General features: G+C 38.5%; 2 protein-coding genes across 3 annotated transcripts; both read left to right on the top strand.

Moving 5' to 3' along the window:
* Positions 1-1,045: 1,045 nt before the first annotated feature.
* On the top strand, positions 1,046-6,462 carry LOC125218962 (L-type lectin-domain containing receptor kinase IX.1-like). 2 transcript variants are annotated; one of them, XM_048120789.2, is made up of 4 exons: positions 1,049-2,572; positions 2,725-3,416; positions 3,486-3,607; positions 6,210-6,462. In XM_048120789.2, exons 1-3 carry the CDS (start codon positions 1,110-1,112, stop codon positions 3,563-3,565), a joined length of 2,235 nt encoding a protein of 744 aa, XP_047976746.1. In that variant the 5' UTR covers positions 1,049-1,109; the 3' UTR covers positions 3,566-3,607; positions 6,210-6,462. The 2 variants fall into 2 exon arrangements, with proteins under 2 accessions (XP_088912907.1, XP_047976746.1); XM_089056781.1 differs by having other exon boundaries at positions 1,046-2,572; positions 2,725-3,607.
* A 6,246-nt stretch (positions 6,463-12,708) lies between these two features.
* LOC125185657 (L-type lectin-domain containing receptor kinase IX.1-like) lies at positions 12,709-20,359 on the top strand. The gene is made up of 3 exons (XM_089056794.1): positions 12,709-13,732; positions 18,509-19,217; positions 19,335-20,359. Exons 1-3 carry the CDS (start codon positions 13,159-13,161, stop codon positions 20,176-20,178), a joined length of 2,127 nt encoding a protein of 708 aa, XP_088912920.1. The 5' UTR covers positions 12,709-13,158; the 3' UTR covers positions 20,179-20,359.
* The last annotated feature ends 1,274 nt before the right edge of the window (positions 20,360-21,633 follow it).

Below are 21,633 nucleotides of genomic sequence, written 5' to 3' on the forward strand. Positions count from 1 at the left end.
TCCTTTTTTAAAACTCCGTGCTGAAAAGTTTCGCCTCAACTATAAGAGAACGGAGGGAGTACTTTATTTAAAAATAGAGAAAAACAAAACAGGAGTACTTTATTTAAAAATAGAAAAAAACAAAACAGAAAACTTTTCACGGACGGGCAAAAATAGCAAAACTGGACAACATTTCACAGACGGAGAGAGTACCATACCAACAACTCAATACTCCCTCCGTCCCACTTTAGGAGTCCTGGTTTACCATTTTTAGGTGTCCCACTTTAGGAGTCTCGGTTGGAATATTCCATAAATAGTACTCCATCCATTCCATAGTAATAGAGTTATTATGTCATTTTGGTACGTTTTATAGCATTAGAGTCATTTCTCTTTTTGATAAAAGTCAACACATTTTTCCACACCTACTTTACTCTCTCTTACTCCCTCCGTCCCATTAAATATGCAACATTTGGAAATCGGCACGGATTTTTATGTAGTGTTGTTTTGTGAGTTAATGAAGAGAGAGTAAAGTAAGAGAGATGAAAGAGTAGAGATAGAGATGTTTCCATTTTAGGAAATATTTCGTTTTTAATGGGACAAACTAAAAAGGAAAATGTTACATTTCTAATGGGACACATGGAATACTTTTTTCTCTCTTCATCTCTCTACCTTTTTCATTTTCTACTTTATTTTCCCTTTACTTAACTCATCTAATACAGTTTTTCTTAATCTCCGTGCCGAAAAGAAATGCCCCGATTACTATGGAATGGAGAGAGTATTAGGCTCCACATTCCACTAACATTTTTCTACTCACATTTTATTATAAAACTAATATATATCACATTTTATTATAAAACTAATATAAAAAAGTAAGACCCCACATTCCACTATCTTTTTTCACCAGTTTTCTTTTACATCTCTTAAAACCCATGCCGTACTCAATCAGGACTCCTAAAGTGGGATTATATATGAGTAACAAACTTTTTAGTATATACTATAAATTGATATCGTTACCGTACAAAGATCTTTTCGATAAGTCAGCGTCGTTTAAGAAAAAACAAGAGTATATGAAGGTTATTTATAAGAGGTGAGGTTTCCACAGCAAAAGAAGAAGCAGCAGCTATCCATCAATGGCGCCTTACTGTTCAATTTCAATCTATCTCCTTCTCCTTATCACAACCTCCACTGCCTCTCCTCTCTCCTTCAACCTCCCCGCCATCACGACTGACGAGACCAACCTCCAGATCATGATCAAAGGCGACGCCTATATATCCACAGAAGGACTCCAGGTCACCAACAACGAGAAGAGCAGCGACGGCATCGAACTCACCGGCCGCGCCACCTACGCCGATCCCCTCCACCTCTGGGACAAGGCCACCGGCAACTTGACCGACTTCGACACCCACTTCTCCTTCGTCATCCAGGCCTATAACCCGCACGTCTGCGCCGCCGACGGGCTCGCGTTTTTCCTGGCTCCGTTCGATTCCCCCATCCCGCCAAATTCCTCCGGCTCCGGCCTCGGCCTCGGCTCCTGCTATGCCCCCGCGAACGCATCCGAATTCCCGTTCGTGGCGGTCGAATTCGACACATTCTCTAATGACTGCGACCCGCCGCTCGTCGGCCAGCACGTGGGGATCGACGTGAGGTCTCTGAACTCCACCGTGTATGCGCCGTGGGGAAGCAATCTGACGGAGGGGGATGTAACTGATGTTTGGATTAGTTATAATTCTTCAAACATGAAATTTCGAGTGAATTTTACTGATGTTGTACAAGATTCACAGCCTTATTACTCGAGTGTTGAATACACTATAGATCTCCGGAATATTCTACCAGAGTTTGTCGCTGTCGGCTTCTCCGCAGCTACTGGAGACTGCTTCCAGACAAACAATGTCAAGTCATGGAGTTTCAGTTCCACTCTGGATGTCGAAGATACGGCATCTAATGTCACCGGCCCGGACCCCGAACCGGCGGGGAAACCGGTCGGGTTGATTGCAGGTTTATCTACGGCTGTAGCAGTTGGGTTGATTTCGGGTTTATCTATGGCGGCAGCGGTTGGGCTGGTTTTGGTGGGATGCTGGCTATGGAGAAGGAAAAGAAGAGGGAGAAAAATTTTGGCTATGGGGATGAATTTTGAGAAGGGGAGTGGGCCTAGAAGAATCAACTACGGAGAGCTAGCGGCCGCCAGGGGTAATTTTGCGGAGGAAAGAAAGCTAGGTGAGGGCGGGGATGTTTTGGCTCTGGAGATGGATTTTGAGAAGGGGAGTGGACCTAGAAGATCCAACTACCGAGAGCTTGCGGCCGCCAGGGGTAATTTTGCTGAGGAAAGCAAGCTAGGTGAGGGCGGGGATGTTTCGGCTATAGAGATGGATTTTGAGAAGGGGAGTGGGCCTAGAAGATTCTCCTACAGAGAGCTTGCGGCTGCCACGGGTAATTTTGCGGAGGAAAGGAAGCTAGGTGAGGGCGGCTTTGGCGGCGTCTACCGAGGCTTCTTGAAGAATCTAGACGTCGCGGTGAAGCGAGTTTCCAAGACCTCGAAGCAAGGCAAGAAGGAGTATGCGTCGGAAGTGACGATCATCAGCCGGCTTCGCCACAGGTATAAACATAAATCGACCGTGTTGTCTGTAACTGGAAGTGATGAATTTGGTCGTTTTTCAGTTTCAAAATTTCCCCAATTTTATTTTCAAACGGACATCTTTTAATAATGTTCAAAACAACATCACTAGAAAATGTCATTTTGTACATCAGGAACCTCGTACAACTCATAGGCTGGTGCCATGAGAGGTGTGAGCTCCTTGTGGTGTATGAACTCCAACCAAAAGGCAGCTTAGACTCTCACCTGTTCAAAAAAAAATATCCCCCTTTGAACTGGGAGACGCGGTTCAAGATTGCGCGGGGGCTCGCGGCGGCGCTGCTGTACCTGCACGAGGAGTGGGAGCAGTGCGTGCTCCACCGGGACATCAAGTCGAGCAACGTCATGCTCGACTCGACCTTCAATGCCAAGCTAGGCGACTTCGGGCTGGCCAGGCTCGTCGACCATGACAAGGCGTTGCAGACGACGATCCTGGCCGGCACGATTGGCTACATTGCGCCTGAGTGCTTAACGACGGGAAGGGCGAGCAAGGAGTCGGATGTGTACGGTTTCGGGATAGTGGCCCTGGAGATTTCGACAGGGAGGCAACCCATATCGGAGCAGGTGAGCACGGTGGGGTGGGTATGGGAGTTGTACGGGACGGGGCGGCCGTTGGAGGCTGCGGATGTGAGGTTGGAGGAGTGTGGAGGGTATGATGAGAGGGAGATGGAGAGGTTGATGGCGGTGGGGTTGTGGTGCGCGCATCCGGTTGACAGGCTCCGGCCGTCAATGAAGGAGGTGGTGCGGGTTCTAGCGTTTGAAGGGGTGCTGCCGCCGCTACCATCCAAAATGCCGGCGCCTGCTTATGGTACCCTGCCGCTGCCATCTAGTATTTCGTCTTTGATTTATGCATCTGATGCGACTTATTCGTCTTCAGGTTATAGTCGTGGCTCGACGGCCACTTCTTCTTCGGGTGCATCTGTTTCTGCGTCCTCATCGCTATTATTTTCGAGATGAGATGAGAGTACAAAGGTGGAGAAAAATACTGAAATACCGCAGGTACTGTATCAAAAAAATATCAAAATATTTCAGTATCATAACCGTATGAATTTATTTATATATATTAAATGTATTTTTAAATAAATTGCTATTTTACTCTTTCCACTTGCTTAAAAGAATATTTTTTTATCCACTTACTCATTATACTTATAAGGTATAAAAAATATTTTAGTTTATTTTATTGTAAATACAAAAATGAGTATTTCTTCGTCAAAAAACCTATAATAGAACTATTTTCCTACTCTATTTTGAGTTTTAGAATATTATCAGAGATGATCTTAAGGGGCACGAGCCTCCCTCTTAAGAGAACAAACCTATATATATGGAATACAAGCCCTCCATAATACAAACTTTACAACTTTTAATCCTACCCACTAATTGTAATTAATCAACGGTTAGTAATGTCTTGATTTTTGATGTAAACAGACAATACTATTTCCATCAACAGGGGGTATATATGGAACTCAATTTTTTTTATCTTTATATGCACCCCTAATTTTATTGTAACGCTCCACTTTTCGAACCCTAATTTTCGAGCCATAAAATTTTTGCATTAAATGCTTTTAATGCCGTAAAGTATGTGGATTAATTGATAAGTGAAATTATTAAATGATTTTTCTGTGGTGATGTAATTTTTGAGTCGGAATTGGAATTTGGATTGACTAGTCAATTCCGTTGAATATGTGACGTGGATCTGGAATGACAGATTCCGTTGAATTTGTGACGTGATTGTTTGAATAATTGATGCGGGGTGAAACTTATTGCGATGGATTATTTTTTCTAAGGGTGAGTGAGATTAAATTGGATCATCAATAATTATCTTACCCATCTTCTTGGAATTTTCGACCACTATCATTATTGGGAAAGAATTCTATTTTTCGGGATTTAATTTATTGCTTGGGATATTTATCCAAATTAAATCCAATAACCAATTATTCTTTATTTTCTTCATGAGAAAATCGACCCCATGTTATTCCCAAGGAGATTTCGAAAATCTCCTATTTAAGGGGGAAGAGAATTATTTTATTTCATTTATTGATCATTTATTTATTCCCTTCCATCCTTTATTTATTCCCTTCCATGAATAAATTCAAATATCCTAGCAAATCTTGTCTTACCTTATTCAAATTAAGATTTGAAATTTATTCTTGGTGGAGGAAGCATAAAATCGCCTATTTCCTTATTTTATTGGGGGAAATTATTATTTTTATCCTGCTCCGTAATATCTTTCTCTCCGTGAAAATTTTTAAAAAATCCTACACATAATTGATAGGCAAAAATCAATTTATTATTTTATTCTGCTCCATGATATTTTATTTCACTCCGTGAAAATTAATTCATATGCTAATTAATTAGCATAGAATTTGAAATCCCCTTATTTCTCCCCATAATTCACGCCATTCTCCTCCCACATATCTTCCAAATCTTTATTTATTAACCGTGGGATTAAATTCTTAACCTTTATTATAAATACATGAGAAAAACTTAACCCTAGCCACTATCATCACACGCCTCCTCTCTTTCCCTCACGCCACTTTCCTCTCTTCCACCCTTCTTCAGCTTATTTTCTATTTTATTCAAGATCTCTTCATTCTTTGCAATGAATTGAAGTAGAAACTCAAGAATTCTTGAAGAATCAAGGCTAATACTTTGTTCTACCGTTCGTTCCTATCAAGAAATGTACTTTTGGTCTATCTTTTCTCATCCAACCGATTAATCGGTGTTCTTGAACCCTCATGTATATAGATTGAGCGAAAAGGGGAAAATCTAGTTGGTGAATGAGAAGTATGTGTGTGTCTGTGTGTGTGTGTCGACGTGTGTGCGTGCGTGTGTAGCACGTGTGTGTGCGCGTGTGATGTGTGTTTGTGAAGAGCACTCGTGTGTAGCTATGTATTAATGGTAGATCTGAAGTTTGAAGTATGGATCAAATAATATGATGAACATGCTTTTATTGTGAGTGTGAAGATAAAATAAACAAGTGGTAAGGGGAACGTTTGGGGGCATGCATGATTTTGGATTCGTTGAATGAGACTAATTCATGGTATACACACACACACACACACACACACACACACACATATATGATCTAAAGGTGATAACTCGCGCGCGAAGCGTGATAGCAAAGGGAAGAAAGTACTTGAACTTTGAACAATTGAGGTGGGCTTTCTTTTAAAATAAGGACAATATTCTAAATCTTTATTGATGAGAATGAAATCTATGTTTTACATGCCGTTCTTTGTTTTAACGTGCCTATCTGATGTGGCTCATGCCATTCTTATTTAAATTGAATTCGGATCCTCGTAGGGCCGCAAACCCTACTTGGATTAGTGTACACTTATGGTAGACCGAGTGTCAGCGTACGGGTTGGCCGGTCTAGTGGCTTGGTCTGTGCAGATATGGTAAAATGTCTATGAAAAAATGACTGATCAGTCGACTTTTGAAATGGAAACTATTTTGAGTACCTCGGGCCTTTCTAAAGCTAAAACCCGGTGGTCACCAAATGGTGGCATGATAAACTATTATTTTTGATAAATTATTTTCGGCATGAGTCCATTGAGTATCTTTATAGTACTCAGTCATGCATGTGTTTCCCTATGTGCAGGTTAAGCGGCGACGGGTGACTGGTGGGGTTGAGCAACTAAACTAAATCTTATGGTTGTCTTGAAACTCCGAGTGTCGTTGTGTCTTCGTACATGATCTCACTATTCTCTTGGATGCTTCCGCTTAAAATAGTTGGTTGATTTTGAAACTATTTCCTTCTTATTAGAACTTAAGACCCGATATGTTCTGGGATTGCTTTAAGCCCTTGTTGTTTTGAATGAATTTTAATACTAGTTGATTTCCTTTGGGTTTAATTACTAAGGCGTACTCTGACTTCTATTCTTGTTGTTAAATGACTATTTAATATTTTGGTCAAACCCTTAAATGAAACCCTAGTCCTTTTCCTTGTTGCATTTAAGTCCTTTTAGGTCGTGATCGCTCGCCTTTATTAACCCTAGAAGGGCGGTCGTGACATTTATACCGTGTGAAAAGTCAATAATTCGTCCCTAATTTATCTCTAATCTCCCAAACTATCAATATTCATATTTTTAGAAAGATATTGCATTCAACCATAATTTCTATTCAGTGTCTACAACAATATCTATAATTTTTCGCTGATGTCAATAACATATCAACACATTTATCAAATGTTACTATCTACGACAAATTTTTTCAAATTTTTATTGCAACGAATGTCAATGAATGTCAGCAAATTGATGCAGTATCAAATTTTCTTTTTCAATGTCAACAATTTTTTTTTTCGGAATTATTGCTATACTACTGACAATTTATATATGCAGTTTCATAATGAAATTCTCAACAAAGCATCGACCTGAATCTCAACACCATGTCATAATGAAACATGTGCAACTCCTTGCACAATGAAGTACTCTAACTTTTAATCTCTGGAAAATATGTTGCAAAAAGAGGATTTAGCTGAAGGATTAGGGTTGGAGGAGGAGCTATGAAGGCTCCCCTTTTGGGGGCTATGAATTGGTGAATTCTATTAAGTAGGTTATGGGCTATATATAGGCTTGAAAGGATTTAAATTTGGTAAATAGTTTCCTCTAAGAAATAGTAAAAATGGAATTTTTGTTCCCCATAGTAGAAGGAAAAGATTTGGCTTCACAAGGTAATGTCTTCTTTTCTTCTTTAAATTTCCGCCGAGACTGCATTTGATAGTTTTGCGCGACTTTGGTAGAACAACCAAAACTTTCTCCACAAAACTCTTTCGAGATGAAGAGAATGACATGTAGAAAGCCCTGATCGGACTTCAGGATCGCCGGAAAAATGAGTTGAACAGAGGCTGTCTTGTGCCATGTTTTTGTGGCGGACCGCCGCACCTTGGCTGACGGTCGCCGCGCATTAATCCCGAAGCTTCTGACTCTTTGGTGGCTGTTTCCATGCACTTCCTGGCGGTCGCTGGATGCTACCTGAAACTCATATTTCCTACTTCGCGTTTTGACTCCCTTTTTAGGCTCAAATGTACACATTTCTCACAAAACATGTCAAAATACCAAAATGTACTATATAAAATATGCAAATAATGGACATGTTATGCAACTTTGATATTCAAAACGGACCAAATAATGGCCTTAAAACCGTGCAGAATCCGAGCGTATCAACTACCCCAAAACTTACATTTTTGTTTGTTCTCGAACAAAACAATAAAGATACTAGAATAGACGTACGGAATGCACAAGTACTAGACGTCATAACTGTCTCAAAAGATGTAAGAATAGATTAAGCATGAATTAACACAATCAAATCAAGCAAGGCTTATTAGTCCACTTTCATTACTAACTCGTGGAACACCTTGAATTCATGCGCTCACATGTGGCAAACTTCCAAAGATGGGAAGTGTATATATCTCTCACTCTCAAAGTGTTTATGGAAAAGTGTATAACTCTCAATCAAAGTGTTTATTACTCACAATTGTAAGTATTTAATAATAAAAAGAAAAAAATGATACTCCCTCCGTCCCACTTTAAGAATAAAATTTAATTATAACAAGAATTTTAAGAAATTGTTGGAGGGTGTAATAATTGAAGTGAGATAATGGTTATTGGAGTGTGTAATGATTGAAGTGAGGTAGTAGAAAGTGAGACCCTTTTGACTTTTTGTATGTTTAAGATTTTGTTTTATTTTATTATTATGAGAGTAATGATATTTGGGTGTAAATTTGATGAACAATGGGGTTAAATTTTATGTTCAAATATGGTAAATTATAAATATAACTCTTGAACTGAGACGGACTTAAATGAAAAAATGTGAATTTTAATCTGGGACGGAGGGAATATAAACCATTGACTGTAGGAGACCAAGACCCTTGCTTGAATATTCAATTGAGGTAGTTAGCTGGGCCATATCAGGAATGTGACAGGAAATGGAATCAAAAGACCATTCATTCACTTTATACTTTTCCACATATTTATATTCATCGTATACAATTTTATTTTCTCTATAGAAAATATTCCATATAACTTTAATTGCTAGATGAAATAATTTGGTGCTAAAAATTTGGTATGAGTGCAAACGATGTCTCATTTTATCAAAATTTTTGATATATCATTATATCGAATTTTCGATATGATCAATTTCAATATCAATGACATACGGTACTAGATTTCGATAGGGTAGAGAGAAATACCATTATATATTCAAATATATTTGATATTTACGATCACCCCATTTTTAATATATATAGATGGTGCACCGTAAATTACAGTGTATATCAAAATTTTGATATACCACTATATATGAAAATTTATATCGCTACTTTATCGAAATCTCCAGACAAAATATACCAAACTGGAAATTCGATATATCCTTAATAAATTTCTACATTTTTCGAAGACTAAGTTAAACTAGAAAAAGATTAACAAACTTATTAATCCAACTACTACCCACTTAAATAACTCAAAAATTAATATAAAAATATGATGATGATGATGAATAATATATTAACCTCCATGATTACATTTTGGGCTCCATTTGGCGCGTTGGACATAATGTACGCACATTATATTATTCCATATATATGCTAAACTAGCAAAACCAGAGGTTTCAATCCATCCATCCATGGCTGCTTCAATTTCAACAATGATCAACTATTCACTCTATTTCCTAATGCAAATATAGCAGCAGTCCTTCAAAAAGCTATGAATGATTTCAACAATTACGAGTGATCATGAGTTTTTCAAAATTAAGAAATTGGGCCTATAAATTTTAAAAAATTATAAGAAAAAAGATGAAAATTAGAATAAAAACTACAAGTATTGTTGTAATATTAGGACTCTAAGATAAAATGTTGCATTTGGTTTTGATATGGATTAAAAATATACTGCATTTAAATAAACTATTAAGTAGTTTATAATAAAATAATAAATTAGTATTCATTGTTGAATAAAAACTCCTAACTATTTGTGGGAGCGAAGAAACACAATTAATTAAATCGGGAAACCTATGGTTGGTGGATACAAGTTCCATTGCTGGATAAATACAACACCTGGGTATGAATTCCACGAGGACGAAATTTTTCTAATTTTAGTACGCGTTGCATATTAAATCAAATAATTTTGTTGGAATATGTGATTTGTAGTAATAACTGGTTTGTCAAATGAATCAAGTTGAGCCATAGAAATTTATAAAATTGGGCCTAAAATATTTTGTCAAATTAAATAAGTTCATTTTGATCTTTTAATAACTGGGCTTAATTTAATTTCATTTTGGGCCGAACAGTATATACACAATGTCAACATCATGTCATCACAACATCAACTGTTGACATTATGTTGATAATTTTTGTTGCTATCATTTTATCATCTGTGTTGACATTTTCTAATGATTCAGATCATAGTTTGAAGTTTGTGCAAAATTTAGAGTTTTTATTTGATTACATCTGGATCATAGTTAAAGGATCCACAAAAGGGTAGTGATATAATGAAAACCATATATATAATGAAAACTCGAAACTTTAATCCTAGCCATTAATTATAACAGATTTGTGGTTAATATTGCGTAGAATTTCTATCTCAACAAGAGCATGTATTTTGTTAATAGAGGGTATTTTTGTAATTAAGTTTCTAAATGATTCTTGCGTTCCTAATTTCTCTCCCACCTTCCAAAACTAAAATATTCACACCATCAAAAGGATCTTTACATAGAATCAATATGATTTCAACAAAACATTTTAGAATCAACATAGAATTAATGCAATTTCAATAAAATATTCAACATCAGCAGAACAAAAGAATCGACGCAAAAAATCAACAAGAACATAACAAAAGAATCAACGAATTTAAGCACAAATAATCAACACAGATTTCAGAATTCAACAAAAAAACAATGCGATCGATTCAACAGAAATTCTACAAAAAATCAATTCATATTTTAGAATCAATACGATTTCAACAAAATATTTAACATCAGCAGAACAAAAGAATCAACGCAATTTCAACGCAAAAAATCACCAATAGCAGAATAAAAGAATCAACGAAATTTCAGCGCAAAAAATTAACCCAGATTTCAGAATTCAACAAAAAAGCAACACGATCGATTCAACACAAATTCAACAAAAAATCTTCACACAGATTTTTAGAATCAACATTGAATCAACACAAAATTCAACATCAACATAGAATTAGCGCAAAATTCAAGCAATTTTTTCGATGAAAAGGAGAGAGAACGAAGAAAAGGAGAAAAATTGAAATGAGAGGAGGAATTGAAACTTTAATTACGTGATTAGTGGAGGAGAGAGAGCGACCAAATCTGGATTAAATGATTCATCATATTATAATATGTCTATTATACCCTCTGTTGATAAATTCAGATAAGTTACTGACATTTTAATATGGAATAATACTCCCTCTGTCACGCTTTAGCAGTCTCATTGACTTTTCTGCCTTCTTTTTGTGAAAATGATAAAAAATAGTTAGAGAGAAGAAATGGTAAATTAAGAGAGAGAATAATATAGAGAAGAGTCTTATCTGCATTATTGTCTTTCTTACTTTACCATTTCTCCACTTTAACTATTTTATATCATTTTTACAAAAAGAGGGCAGAAAAGTCAATGGGACTGCTAAAGCGGGACGGAGGGAGTATCAGTCATTGATTAGAAATAATTAGTGGCTAAGATTAAAGTTTTGAGTTTTCATTATATATATGGTTTTCATTTGATCACATCCCTCCACAAAATTTAGAGTTTTCATTTTATTACATCTCTATCATAGTTAAAGGATCCACTATAGGAGAGCCGCGGCTCGTGGCTCTCCCGTGGCCCAGCCGCGGCTCCCTATAGTGCGAAACATGAGCGTTTGTGGTGTGGGTTGGGGGGGGCGGGAGGGCACGAGAGCGCCACTCGCGTGCCCTGGCCGCGGCTCTCCTACTGCAGCGGCCACGAGCCGCGACTCTCCCTATTTTCAATTTTTTTTTATTTTCTTATTTCTATAAATATATCCCTTTTTTTACTCCATTCCTACACAAATTCTATAAATATACCCATTTTTCCCCATTTTCTTAATTAAAATATAACAAATTGAAAAAAATAATTTATTTGGTGGCTTGGGCATATCCACCATAGTATAAAATATGGGCTGTTGGTGGCCCAGCCGTGATTTTGTGACTTGGCCGGCCAACTACAGTGGACACCCTAATGGCCCAATCTCAGCTATTCCTCATTTCCTATAAAGTACAGTAGCTTTCATAATTATGTTTGTTAACTCGGTAGCTAAAAGAATGTTTAACAAGTCTCAAGTTGAAGAATATGCTGTGGGTCCATACCATATTTAATTACACATTTTCTTTGTAGTGTTACTGTTGTCCCACTAAAAATAATTCATTTCTTAAAACGTGGAGTAATATAATTTCTATATTTTTATCTTTCTTGTACTTTATTCTCTATTTACCTTACTCACAAAATAATACTCATTGTATAAAGTCCTGTATTGAATGGGATGGATACAAAGTAAGAAATATACTATAATTGATTTATTATATCAAAATAAAAATGATTTTTTTAACTTTGAACGTGCTAGTAATAAACTCGAATATTACAAAGAAAGGAAATGAAAATAGCATGCAACCAAAAATAGTGCAAGTGATTGATTAGAAGACTTTGTCGTCCTCTCTGACTTGTTGCCATTATAATAGTCCAAGAAAAAAACCTTTTAGTTTCCAAACTCGAACAAAAGACGAGTCGGCAGCTACAAGTTCAGTTGAATCGTTCATTACCAAATACTCTCTCAGTTCGGTGTTAAATATATTATTTTTAACTTAGCATAAATTTTTAAAAAAGATAAAGAAAAATAAATGAAAAAGAGCTTTAAAATTAGTTTTATAAAAAGATTTGAAGTAATTAAGGTGTTAAAAATGGATTCAAATCAGCAAGTGTATCATCGTAACTACGGAAACTATCATACTGTATACTCTATTTCCTCCATCCACAAAAAATAAACCATGTCTAAAAAAGGAAAGTTTTCAACAATTATTCTCCTACTGACACTACTTTTCTATGCTTTTTTTCCTTTCTCTCTTACTTTACCAATTCCACAATAAATCCGTATCATTCACAATGTGTCCATTTTTTCATGGACAGATGGAGTATTAGTCTTGTAATAAAATGTAAATGCAAAATGGAAAATAGTACTACCTCTGTCCCTGAAAAATTTGATACAATTTACTATTTCGGTCCGTCCCCGAAAATTTGATGCACTTTACTTTTACCATTTTTGGTAGTGGATCTCATATTCCACTAACTCATTCCTACTCACATTTTATTGTAAAACTAATACTTTAAAAGTAGGACCCACATCCCACTAATTTTTTCAACTCATTTTCCATTATATTTCTTAAAACCCGTGTCGAGTCAAAGTGTAGCAAATTTTGGGGGAAGGAGGTATTAAAATTGGACACGTTATTTTATGAAGATTATTTTCTCCATTTGACGCGTTAGACTTTTTATAATAGCTGAGCTGAGTTTTCAGAGCAAAAGCAGCAGCAGCTGTCCATCAATGGCGCCTTCAACAACGATCTACTGTTCAATCTATTTCCTACTCCTTATGACAACCTCCACCGCCTCTGCTCTCTCCTTCAACCTCTCCGCCATCACGACTGATCAGACCAACCGCGAGATCATGATTCAAGGCGACGCCTACATATCCACAGAAGGACTCCAGGTCACCAACAACGAGAAGAGCAGCAGCGGCATCCAACTCACCGGCCGCGCCACCTACGCGGAACCCCTGCACCTCTGGGACAAGGCGACCGGCAACTTGACCGACTTCTACACCCACTTCTCCTTCGTCATCCAGGCCGAAAACCCCAACTGTGCCGCCGACGGCCTCGCCTTCTTCCTCTCTCCGCTCAATTCCACGATTCCGGCGAACTCCTCCGGCGCCGGCCTCGGCCTCGCCCCATGGTCCGCCGCAAATGCTCCTCTAATGTCCGAAGTCCCATTCGTGGCGGTCGAATTCGACACATTCTCTACTTCTGAGTTCTACGACCCGCAAGGCCCGCACGTGGGGATCGACGTGAGGTCTCTGAACTCCACCGTGTATGCGCCGTGGAGAAACAATCTGACGGAGGGTGATGATTTTTAGAAGTATATTTGATGAGGATGGTTTTTGGAAGGGAGAACTGATGGTTAGTAGAATATATTTGAATGAGGGAGTCCTTGTTTAAGTAGAATATAGTTCTCTTTTCACTATTAGAAACTACACGTTACATACATATTTATAGTTGATAATGGATAAGGTAATCCTTATCTCATTATCACTAATATCATGTTTATCTATAATTCTATTCTTATCCTTATCTATAATTCCATCCTTATCTCTAATTTAGTCTACATAATTCTAGATTTATACATATGGCAAAAAAGTAAGAACTTTCTATTTCTAGAATTATGTAGAATGAGGACCAATTTTCAACACTCCCCTTTGGTGCTCATTCGAATAACTCCGAGCTTTTCACGTAGTATCTCAAACCTTGGTCTTGGAAGCGCCTTTGTAAAGATATCTGCCAATTGGTCTCCAGTTCCAATATACTTCAGCTCTATTTGCTTGTCAGTAGTTGCCTCCCGTAGAAAGTGATATTTGATGGCAATGTGTTTAGTTCTGCTATGTTGTACGGGATTCTTTGCCATAGCTATTGCAGATTTATTGTCGCAATATATCTCAGTAGGTTTTTCTTGATGTTCACCCATGTATCCGAGAATACGTCTAAGCCAGATAGCTTGGCTTGTTGTTAATGCTGCTGCGACATATTCAGCTTCTGCTGAGGATTGTGCTACACAATCTTGCTTCTTTGATGACCATGAGAATATGCCCGATCCAAGTGAGAATGTATAGCCAGATGTACTTTTCATATCATCCGTTGATCCACCCCAATCACTATCTGTGTAGCCAATCAATTTTGAAGAAGACTCTGGTGTGTACCAGATTCCATAATCTCGCGTGCCCTGTAAATATCTCAGAATTCTTTTTGCAGCTCCATAGTGAACTTGGCTTGGATCTTGCATAAATCTTGATAGTAGACTTGTCGGATACATGATATCTGGTCTTGAAGCTGTTAGATATAGTAGACTCCCAATGATACTTCTATAGATAGCTGCATCGGCTTTCGGAGTGCCATCTTCTTTGCTGAACTTCTCATTTGTGACCAGGGGAGTAGCCACGGGTTTACAACCTTCCATCTTGAAGCGTTTAAGCAAATTTTCTATATATTTCTCCTGGGAGATAAATATTCCCTTCTCATCTTGATTTACCTCAATGCCGAGGAAGTAGTGCATTTGCCCAAGGTCCGTCATTTCGAAACTTTTCATCATATCTTCTTTGAACTCTTTAATCATTTCTTCATTGTTTCCTGTATAGATAAGATCGTCCACATATAGAGAAACAATGAGTCTGTTATTGTTACCTCGGGTCTTGATGTAGAGTGTAGGCTCACTTTCACTTCTTTCGAATCCTTGACTTGTGAAATAGTCATCAATTCGACTATACCAGGCTCTTGGAGCTTGCTTCAATCCATATAGTGCTTTCTTTAGTCGTAGGACTTTGTTTTCTTGGCCTTCAATCTCGAACCCTTGAGGTTGCTCGACGTAGATCTCTTCTTGAAGGTAGCCATTGAGGAATGCAGACTTGACGTCTAGCTGATATAATTTCCATTCTTTTTGAGCTGCTAGTGCAATGAGCGCCCTTATAGTATCCATGCGAGCAACTGGAGCAAAAGTCTCGTTATAGTCGATTCCCGGTAATTGTGAATAGCCCTTTGCAACCAATCTTGCCTTGTGTTTCTGAATTGAGCCATCAGGGTTAAGTTTTGTCTTATAGACCCACTTAACACCAATGACTTCTTTATTACGAGGTAAATCAGCTGCTTCCCATGTTTTATTTTTCTCGATCATCTTGATTTCTTCCTCCATGGCTTTAACCCATTCTTTTTGCTGGACAGCAGTTTCAAAACTTTCTGGTTCCGTGGTTATGAAGTTGCATGTCTCGTAGATCTGTCTGAGTGACCTTACTTTTCTTTGAGTCGAATCTGGAGAGGATTCTTCCCTGTTTATTGATGGTGATGTCGTTGGCATCCTTGGACTTGGAGACTGTGGAGGAGTCTGGTCATCTTCTTCTTCTTCTTGAGCTTCGCTAGAGTGGCGTGGTCGTGGGACCATTACATTCTGTCTTTCAACTTTTTCTTCTTTCCAATTCCATGTTGCGCTTTCATCAAATTCTACGTCTCGGCTGACAATTATCTTTCCTGTTTCAAGGTGGTAGATCTTGTATCCCTTTGATTGAGTGCTATAGCCGAGAAATATACCTTTCTGTGTTTTTTCCTCCAGCTTGTGTCTTTTCTCTTTTGGGATGTGAGCATAGCAGATACTCCCGAAAACTCTTAGATGTTGTGCCGATGGCTTTCTTCCGCTCCATGCTTCAATTGGAGTTTTATTTAACACAGCTTTTGTTGGACATCTGTTCAGCAGATAAACTGCAGTATATACAGCTTCTGCCCAGAATTCTTTCGGCATATCTTTTTCTGCTAGCATCGTCCTTGCCATCTCCATAATTGTTCTATTTTTCCTCTCCGAGACGCCATTTTGCTCAGGTGCATACCCGACAGTGAGCTGATGATGAATTCCTTCATCCTCGCAAAACTTGTTAAACTCATTGGAGGTATATTCTGTTCCTCTGTCACTTCGTAGAACTTTAATTCTTCGTCCGCTTTGATTCTCCACTAGACTTTTGAATCTCTTAAAGATAGTCAAGACTTCTGATTTTTCTTTCATGAAATAGACCCAAGTCATTCTTGTAAAGTCATCAATGAAGAGGATGAAGTACCTGTTATTCTCAAATGTCGGAGTCCTCATCGGACCACACACGTCAGTGTGTATTAGCTCCAGAACCTTCTTAGCTCTCCATGTTTTGCCTGAAGGAAATGGCTTCCTGTGTTGTTTGCCTTCCATACATTTTCCACACACTGCATCATTTGGTTGGATGGGTGGAAGATCTCTCATCATATTTTTCTGGTGAAGTATCTTCAACCCATGTAGATTGAAATGCCCGAACCTTCGGTGCCATAGCCATGATGGATCTTCCTGAACTTTTAGTGCGGCTTCTACGTATCGCCAGCAGAGTGGAAAGTTCCTCTGTTTCTGCATCTTTATCTCTGCTACCACTAGATCTTTATTTTTGTTATCATAAATTGTGCATGAATCACCTTTAAAGATCAGTGAATATCCTTTCTCCATCATTTGACCCACACTTAGTAGATTAGCATCAAGTTTAGGAACTAACAGCACATCTTTGATGAGACGCGTACCTTTGTTGGTGTTGACAGCAATAGTTCCTTTTCCTTCAACATCTACAAGTTCTCCATTCCCAAGCTTAACTTGAGATTTGATTGTTCTGTCGATGTCTCTGAATTGCTTCTCATCTCCGGTCATATGATTGCTGCAGCCGCTATCTATAAACCAAGCTTCATTCTTCACTTCTGATGCAGCGTGGCAGGCGTAAAATATATTCTCTTCGCACTCGTTTTCTTCTGAAAAATTAGCTTGATATTTTTTGCGAAGGCGACAATCTTTTTCTTCATGGCCGAACTTCTCACAGTTTTTGCATTGTGGTTTGTTTTTAAACCAACAATCTTTTTCTAGATGGCTCGTCTTTTTGCAAATCCCGCAGGGTGAATATTTTTTCTTTCCACCATCACTTGATTCATTTTTCTTTTTCTTTTCTTCAAAATTTCTCCCCCGAATATGAGAATTCTGAGACCGTACATTAAACTTAGACTGAAATGCGTTTTCAGCAGGTTCATATTGACGCATACTCAGTCTTTTCTCATAAGCTTCAAGTGAGCCTATTAATTCTGTTACCGACAACTTACTTAGGTCTTTAGTTTCTTCCGTTGTCGTAACAATTGGATCAAATTTGGCTGGGAGAGTAATTAGAATTTTTTCAACTACTCTCGTATCCGTAATGGTTTCTCCATAGGCTTTTAATTGATTGACTATCTCTCTTAGCCGAGTATAGTAATCCTTTACGGTCTCAGATTCTTTCATTCTCATATTCTCTAAATCTCTTCTAAGAGTTTGTAATTTGAGATGACGTACCTTCTCACTCCCTTGATATTCTTCTTTAAGTGTATCCCAAGCCTCCTTTGATGTTTGAGCTCCGCTGATTCTCGGAAATATGGACTCCGCCATAGCCATCTGTAGTGTGTAGAGAGCCAAGTTGTCCTTCTCCATCTCCTTGTTAAACTTTGCTCTGTCAGTTGCAGACAAAGCGGATAGATCTTCGGGAATAGTATATCCCTTATCGACAATATCCCATAGGCTTTGGGACATAAAGTACGTCCTCATTTTAATAGCCCAATAGTTATAGTTTTCTCCTGAAAAAGTAGGGATTGGTATTTGATGGTTACTTGAAGATGTGGCCATAGTGGGAAATTAGATATGGGATTGGAAAGGTGTAGTGAAAACTAGCTACGCCCAGTTTAATGATCCAACCGAGCTCTGATACCACTGATGATTTTTAGAAGTATATTTGATGAGGATGGTTTTTGGAAGGGAGAACTGATGGTTAGTAGAATATATTTGAATGAGGGAGTCCTTGTTTAAGTAGAATATAGTTCTCTTTTCACTATTAGAAACTACACGTTACATACATATTTATAGTTGATAATGGATAAGGTAATCCTTATCTCATTATCACTAATATCATGTTTATCTATAATTCTATTCTTATCCTTATCTATAATTCCATCCTTATCTCTAATTTAGTCTACATAATTCTAGATTTATACATATGGCAAAAAAGTAAGAACTTTCTATTTCTAGAATTATGTAGAATGAGGACCAATTTTCAACAGAGGGGAATATAACTGATGCTTGGATTAGTTATAATTCTTCAAACATGAAATTTCGAGTCACTTTTAATGAGTTTAATGTACAACCGCCTCAATTAACGAGTATTGAATACACTATAGATCTTCGGACTATTCTACCGGAGTTTGTCGAAATCGGGTTCTCTGCATCGACTGGAGGCTGCTTCCAGACAAACAATGTCAAATCATGGAGTTTCAGTTCCACTCTGGAACTGAAAATCGAAGATACGCAACGTAATGTCACCGGCCCTAACCCCGAGGATACGCCTACGCCACCTAATGTTACCGGTCCTGGCCCTGAACCAGGTAGCAAACCGGTGGGGTTGATTGCGGGTTTATCTACGGCGGCAGTGGTTGGGCTGGTTTTGGTGGGATACTGGCTATGGAGAAGGAAAAGAGGAGGGAGAAATGGGGATGAGGAGGACGAGGAGGAGGACGGGGATGTTTCGGCTATGGAGATGGAATTTCGAAAGGGGAGTGGGCCTAGAAGATTCTCCTACGGAGAACTTGCGGCCGCCACGGGTAATTTTGCGGAGGAAAGCAAGCTAGGTGAGGGAGGATTTGGCGGAGTCTTCCGAGGCTTCTTGAAGAATATGGACTCGTATGTGGCGGTGAAGCGAGTTTCCAAGAACTCGAAGCAAGGAGCTAAGGAGTATGCGTCGGAAGTGAAGATCATCAGCCGGCTACGCCACAGGTATAAACATAAATTGATTGTGTTGTCTGTAATCGGAAGCGATGAATTTGTTCGTTTTTCAATTTCAAAGTTTCTAAATTTTTTATTTTTTTGAGAAATGCTGGTTTTGTACAACAGGAACCTCGTACAACTCATAGGCTGGTGCCACGAGAAGCGTGAGCTCCTTCTGGTGTATGAACTCCAACCAAATGGCAGCTTAGACTCTCACCTCTTCAACAAAAAAAATCCCCCTTTGAACTGGGAGACGCGGTTCAAGATTGCACGGGGCCTTGCGGCGGCGCTACTGTACCTACACGAGGAGTGGGAGCAGTGCGTGGTCCACCGAGACATCAAGTCGAGCAACGTCATGCTCGACTCGGCCTTCAACGCCAAGCTCGGTGACTTCGGGCTGGCCAGGCTCGTCGACCACAACAAGGGTTCGCAGACAACGATCCTAGCCGGCACCATGGGATACATGGCACCCGAGTGCGTGATGACGGGAAGGGCAAGTAAGGAGTCAGATGTGTATAGTTTTGGGATAGTTGCACTGGAGATTTCGACGGGGAAGCGACCTATTTGGGGGCAATTGAGGACGGTGGAGTGGGTATGGGAGTTGTACGGGACGGGGCGGCCGTTGGAGGCATCGGATGGGAGTTTGGAGGGGTGTGGAGGTTATGATGAGAGGGAGATGGAGAGGTTGATGGTGGTGGGGTTGTGGTGCGCGCATCCGGATGACGGGCTTCGCCCGTCGATGAAGGAGGTGGTCCGGGTTCTAGGGTTCGAAGGGGAATCGCCACCTCTATTGCCGCCCAAAATGCCGGTACCTACCTATGGTGCTCCGCTGCCGTCATCTAGTGTTGCGTCTTTGAATTATGCATCTGATGCGACTTATTCGTCTTCGGGTTATAGTCATGGCTCTACTGCCACTTCTTCTTCTGGTGCTTCTGTTGATGCTTCTGCGGCACTATTGCATTCGAGATGAGGTGATGACACAACCGTGAATCAATCGGCTGAGGCTAAAGGGGTGTGGTCTTATTGTCAGGAGATTCTCAATTCGTTTAGAGATTATGAATTTTGATTATTACGTTATTTTATTTATTCGTGACTGTTATTTGCACTTGTGAATTCATCAAGCAAACCACTTTGTGCATTCTCTCTTTACATTACGCTAGTTTAACTTCATTTAGTCGACCTTCCCACCTAAAGAATAATGATATCTATTGTAAGTATTCATTGACAAAAAGGAAAAAAGAAAAGAAAAAAGAGTGATATAAACCATGAGTAATGTACTACTCCTTCTATTGATTGTAGGAGGCCAAGACAACAGGTTGAATATTCAATTGAGTTAAGCAGGAGATGGAAAAGACCATTTCAATACTAATAATACATTAAATTTTACTTTTCCACATACATTTGACTTTTATTTTCTCTGTAGAAATTGCTAGGTGAAATAATTTGGTGCTGAAAATTTGGTTTGAGTGCATAATATCATATCTCATTTTATCAAAAATTTTGGTACATCATTATATCAAATGTTCGATACGATCAATTTCAACTTCAATACCATACGGTACTAGATTTTGGTACGATATAGCAAAAATTACGGTATATATCAAAATTTTGATATGCCGCTATATATGAAAATTTATATTGCTACGGTACCGAAATCTCTCGACAAAATATACCAAACTGAAAATTCGACATATCTTTAATAAATCCAGCAATTCAATATTTTTAAGACAAAGTTAAACTGAGACAAAAACTAACAACTTTTTATTCCAACTACTACTCACTTAAATAACTCAAAAAATAACTAAAAATGTGATGTTGAATAGTAATATATCAACCTCCATGATTACATTTTGGGCTCCATTTGGCGCGATGCACATTAATTAAATTACATATAAATGCTAAAGTCCAATGTTTTTAGAACTGGACCGGCGAGCGAACCGGCAAGGCTACTGGTTCACGGTTCAACTGGTCCAACCGGTCGAACCATCGGTCGAACCGTTTTATTGTAGCACACACACACATATATATATATATAGGGATGTATTCAGGTCAGAACGCTAAGTATAAGTAAAACTCAAAACACTTGCAGTCCATTGGATCTTATGATCTAACGGTTAGATTAATGCCACGTGTCATCTAATGATGTAGAATTTTAGACTAATAATGTAGCTCGGATAATAATGTAGCATTTTAGTTTAATAATGTACAGTTTTAGTCTTACAATGTACATTTCTAGTCTAATAATGTACCTCGGCTAATAATGTAGATTTTTAGTATGATAATGTAACTAATCACAACCATCCACTCTAATGATCCAAGGGCTGTGATTAGTGCTGTGTTTTACACTAAGATGCTGTAAGGACCCTAACACACCCCTATATATATATATATATATATATATATATATATATGAGTATATAATTAA

This window comes from Salvia hispanica, chromosome 1 (genome assembly GCF_029641045.1).
Source record: "Salvia hispanica isolate PSC_SH4W2 chromosome 1, Shi_PSC_v1, whole genome shotgun sequence".
Classification (NCBI taxonomy): Eukaryota; Viridiplantae; Streptophyta; class Magnoliopsida; order Lamiales; family Lamiaceae; genus Salvia; species Salvia hispanica.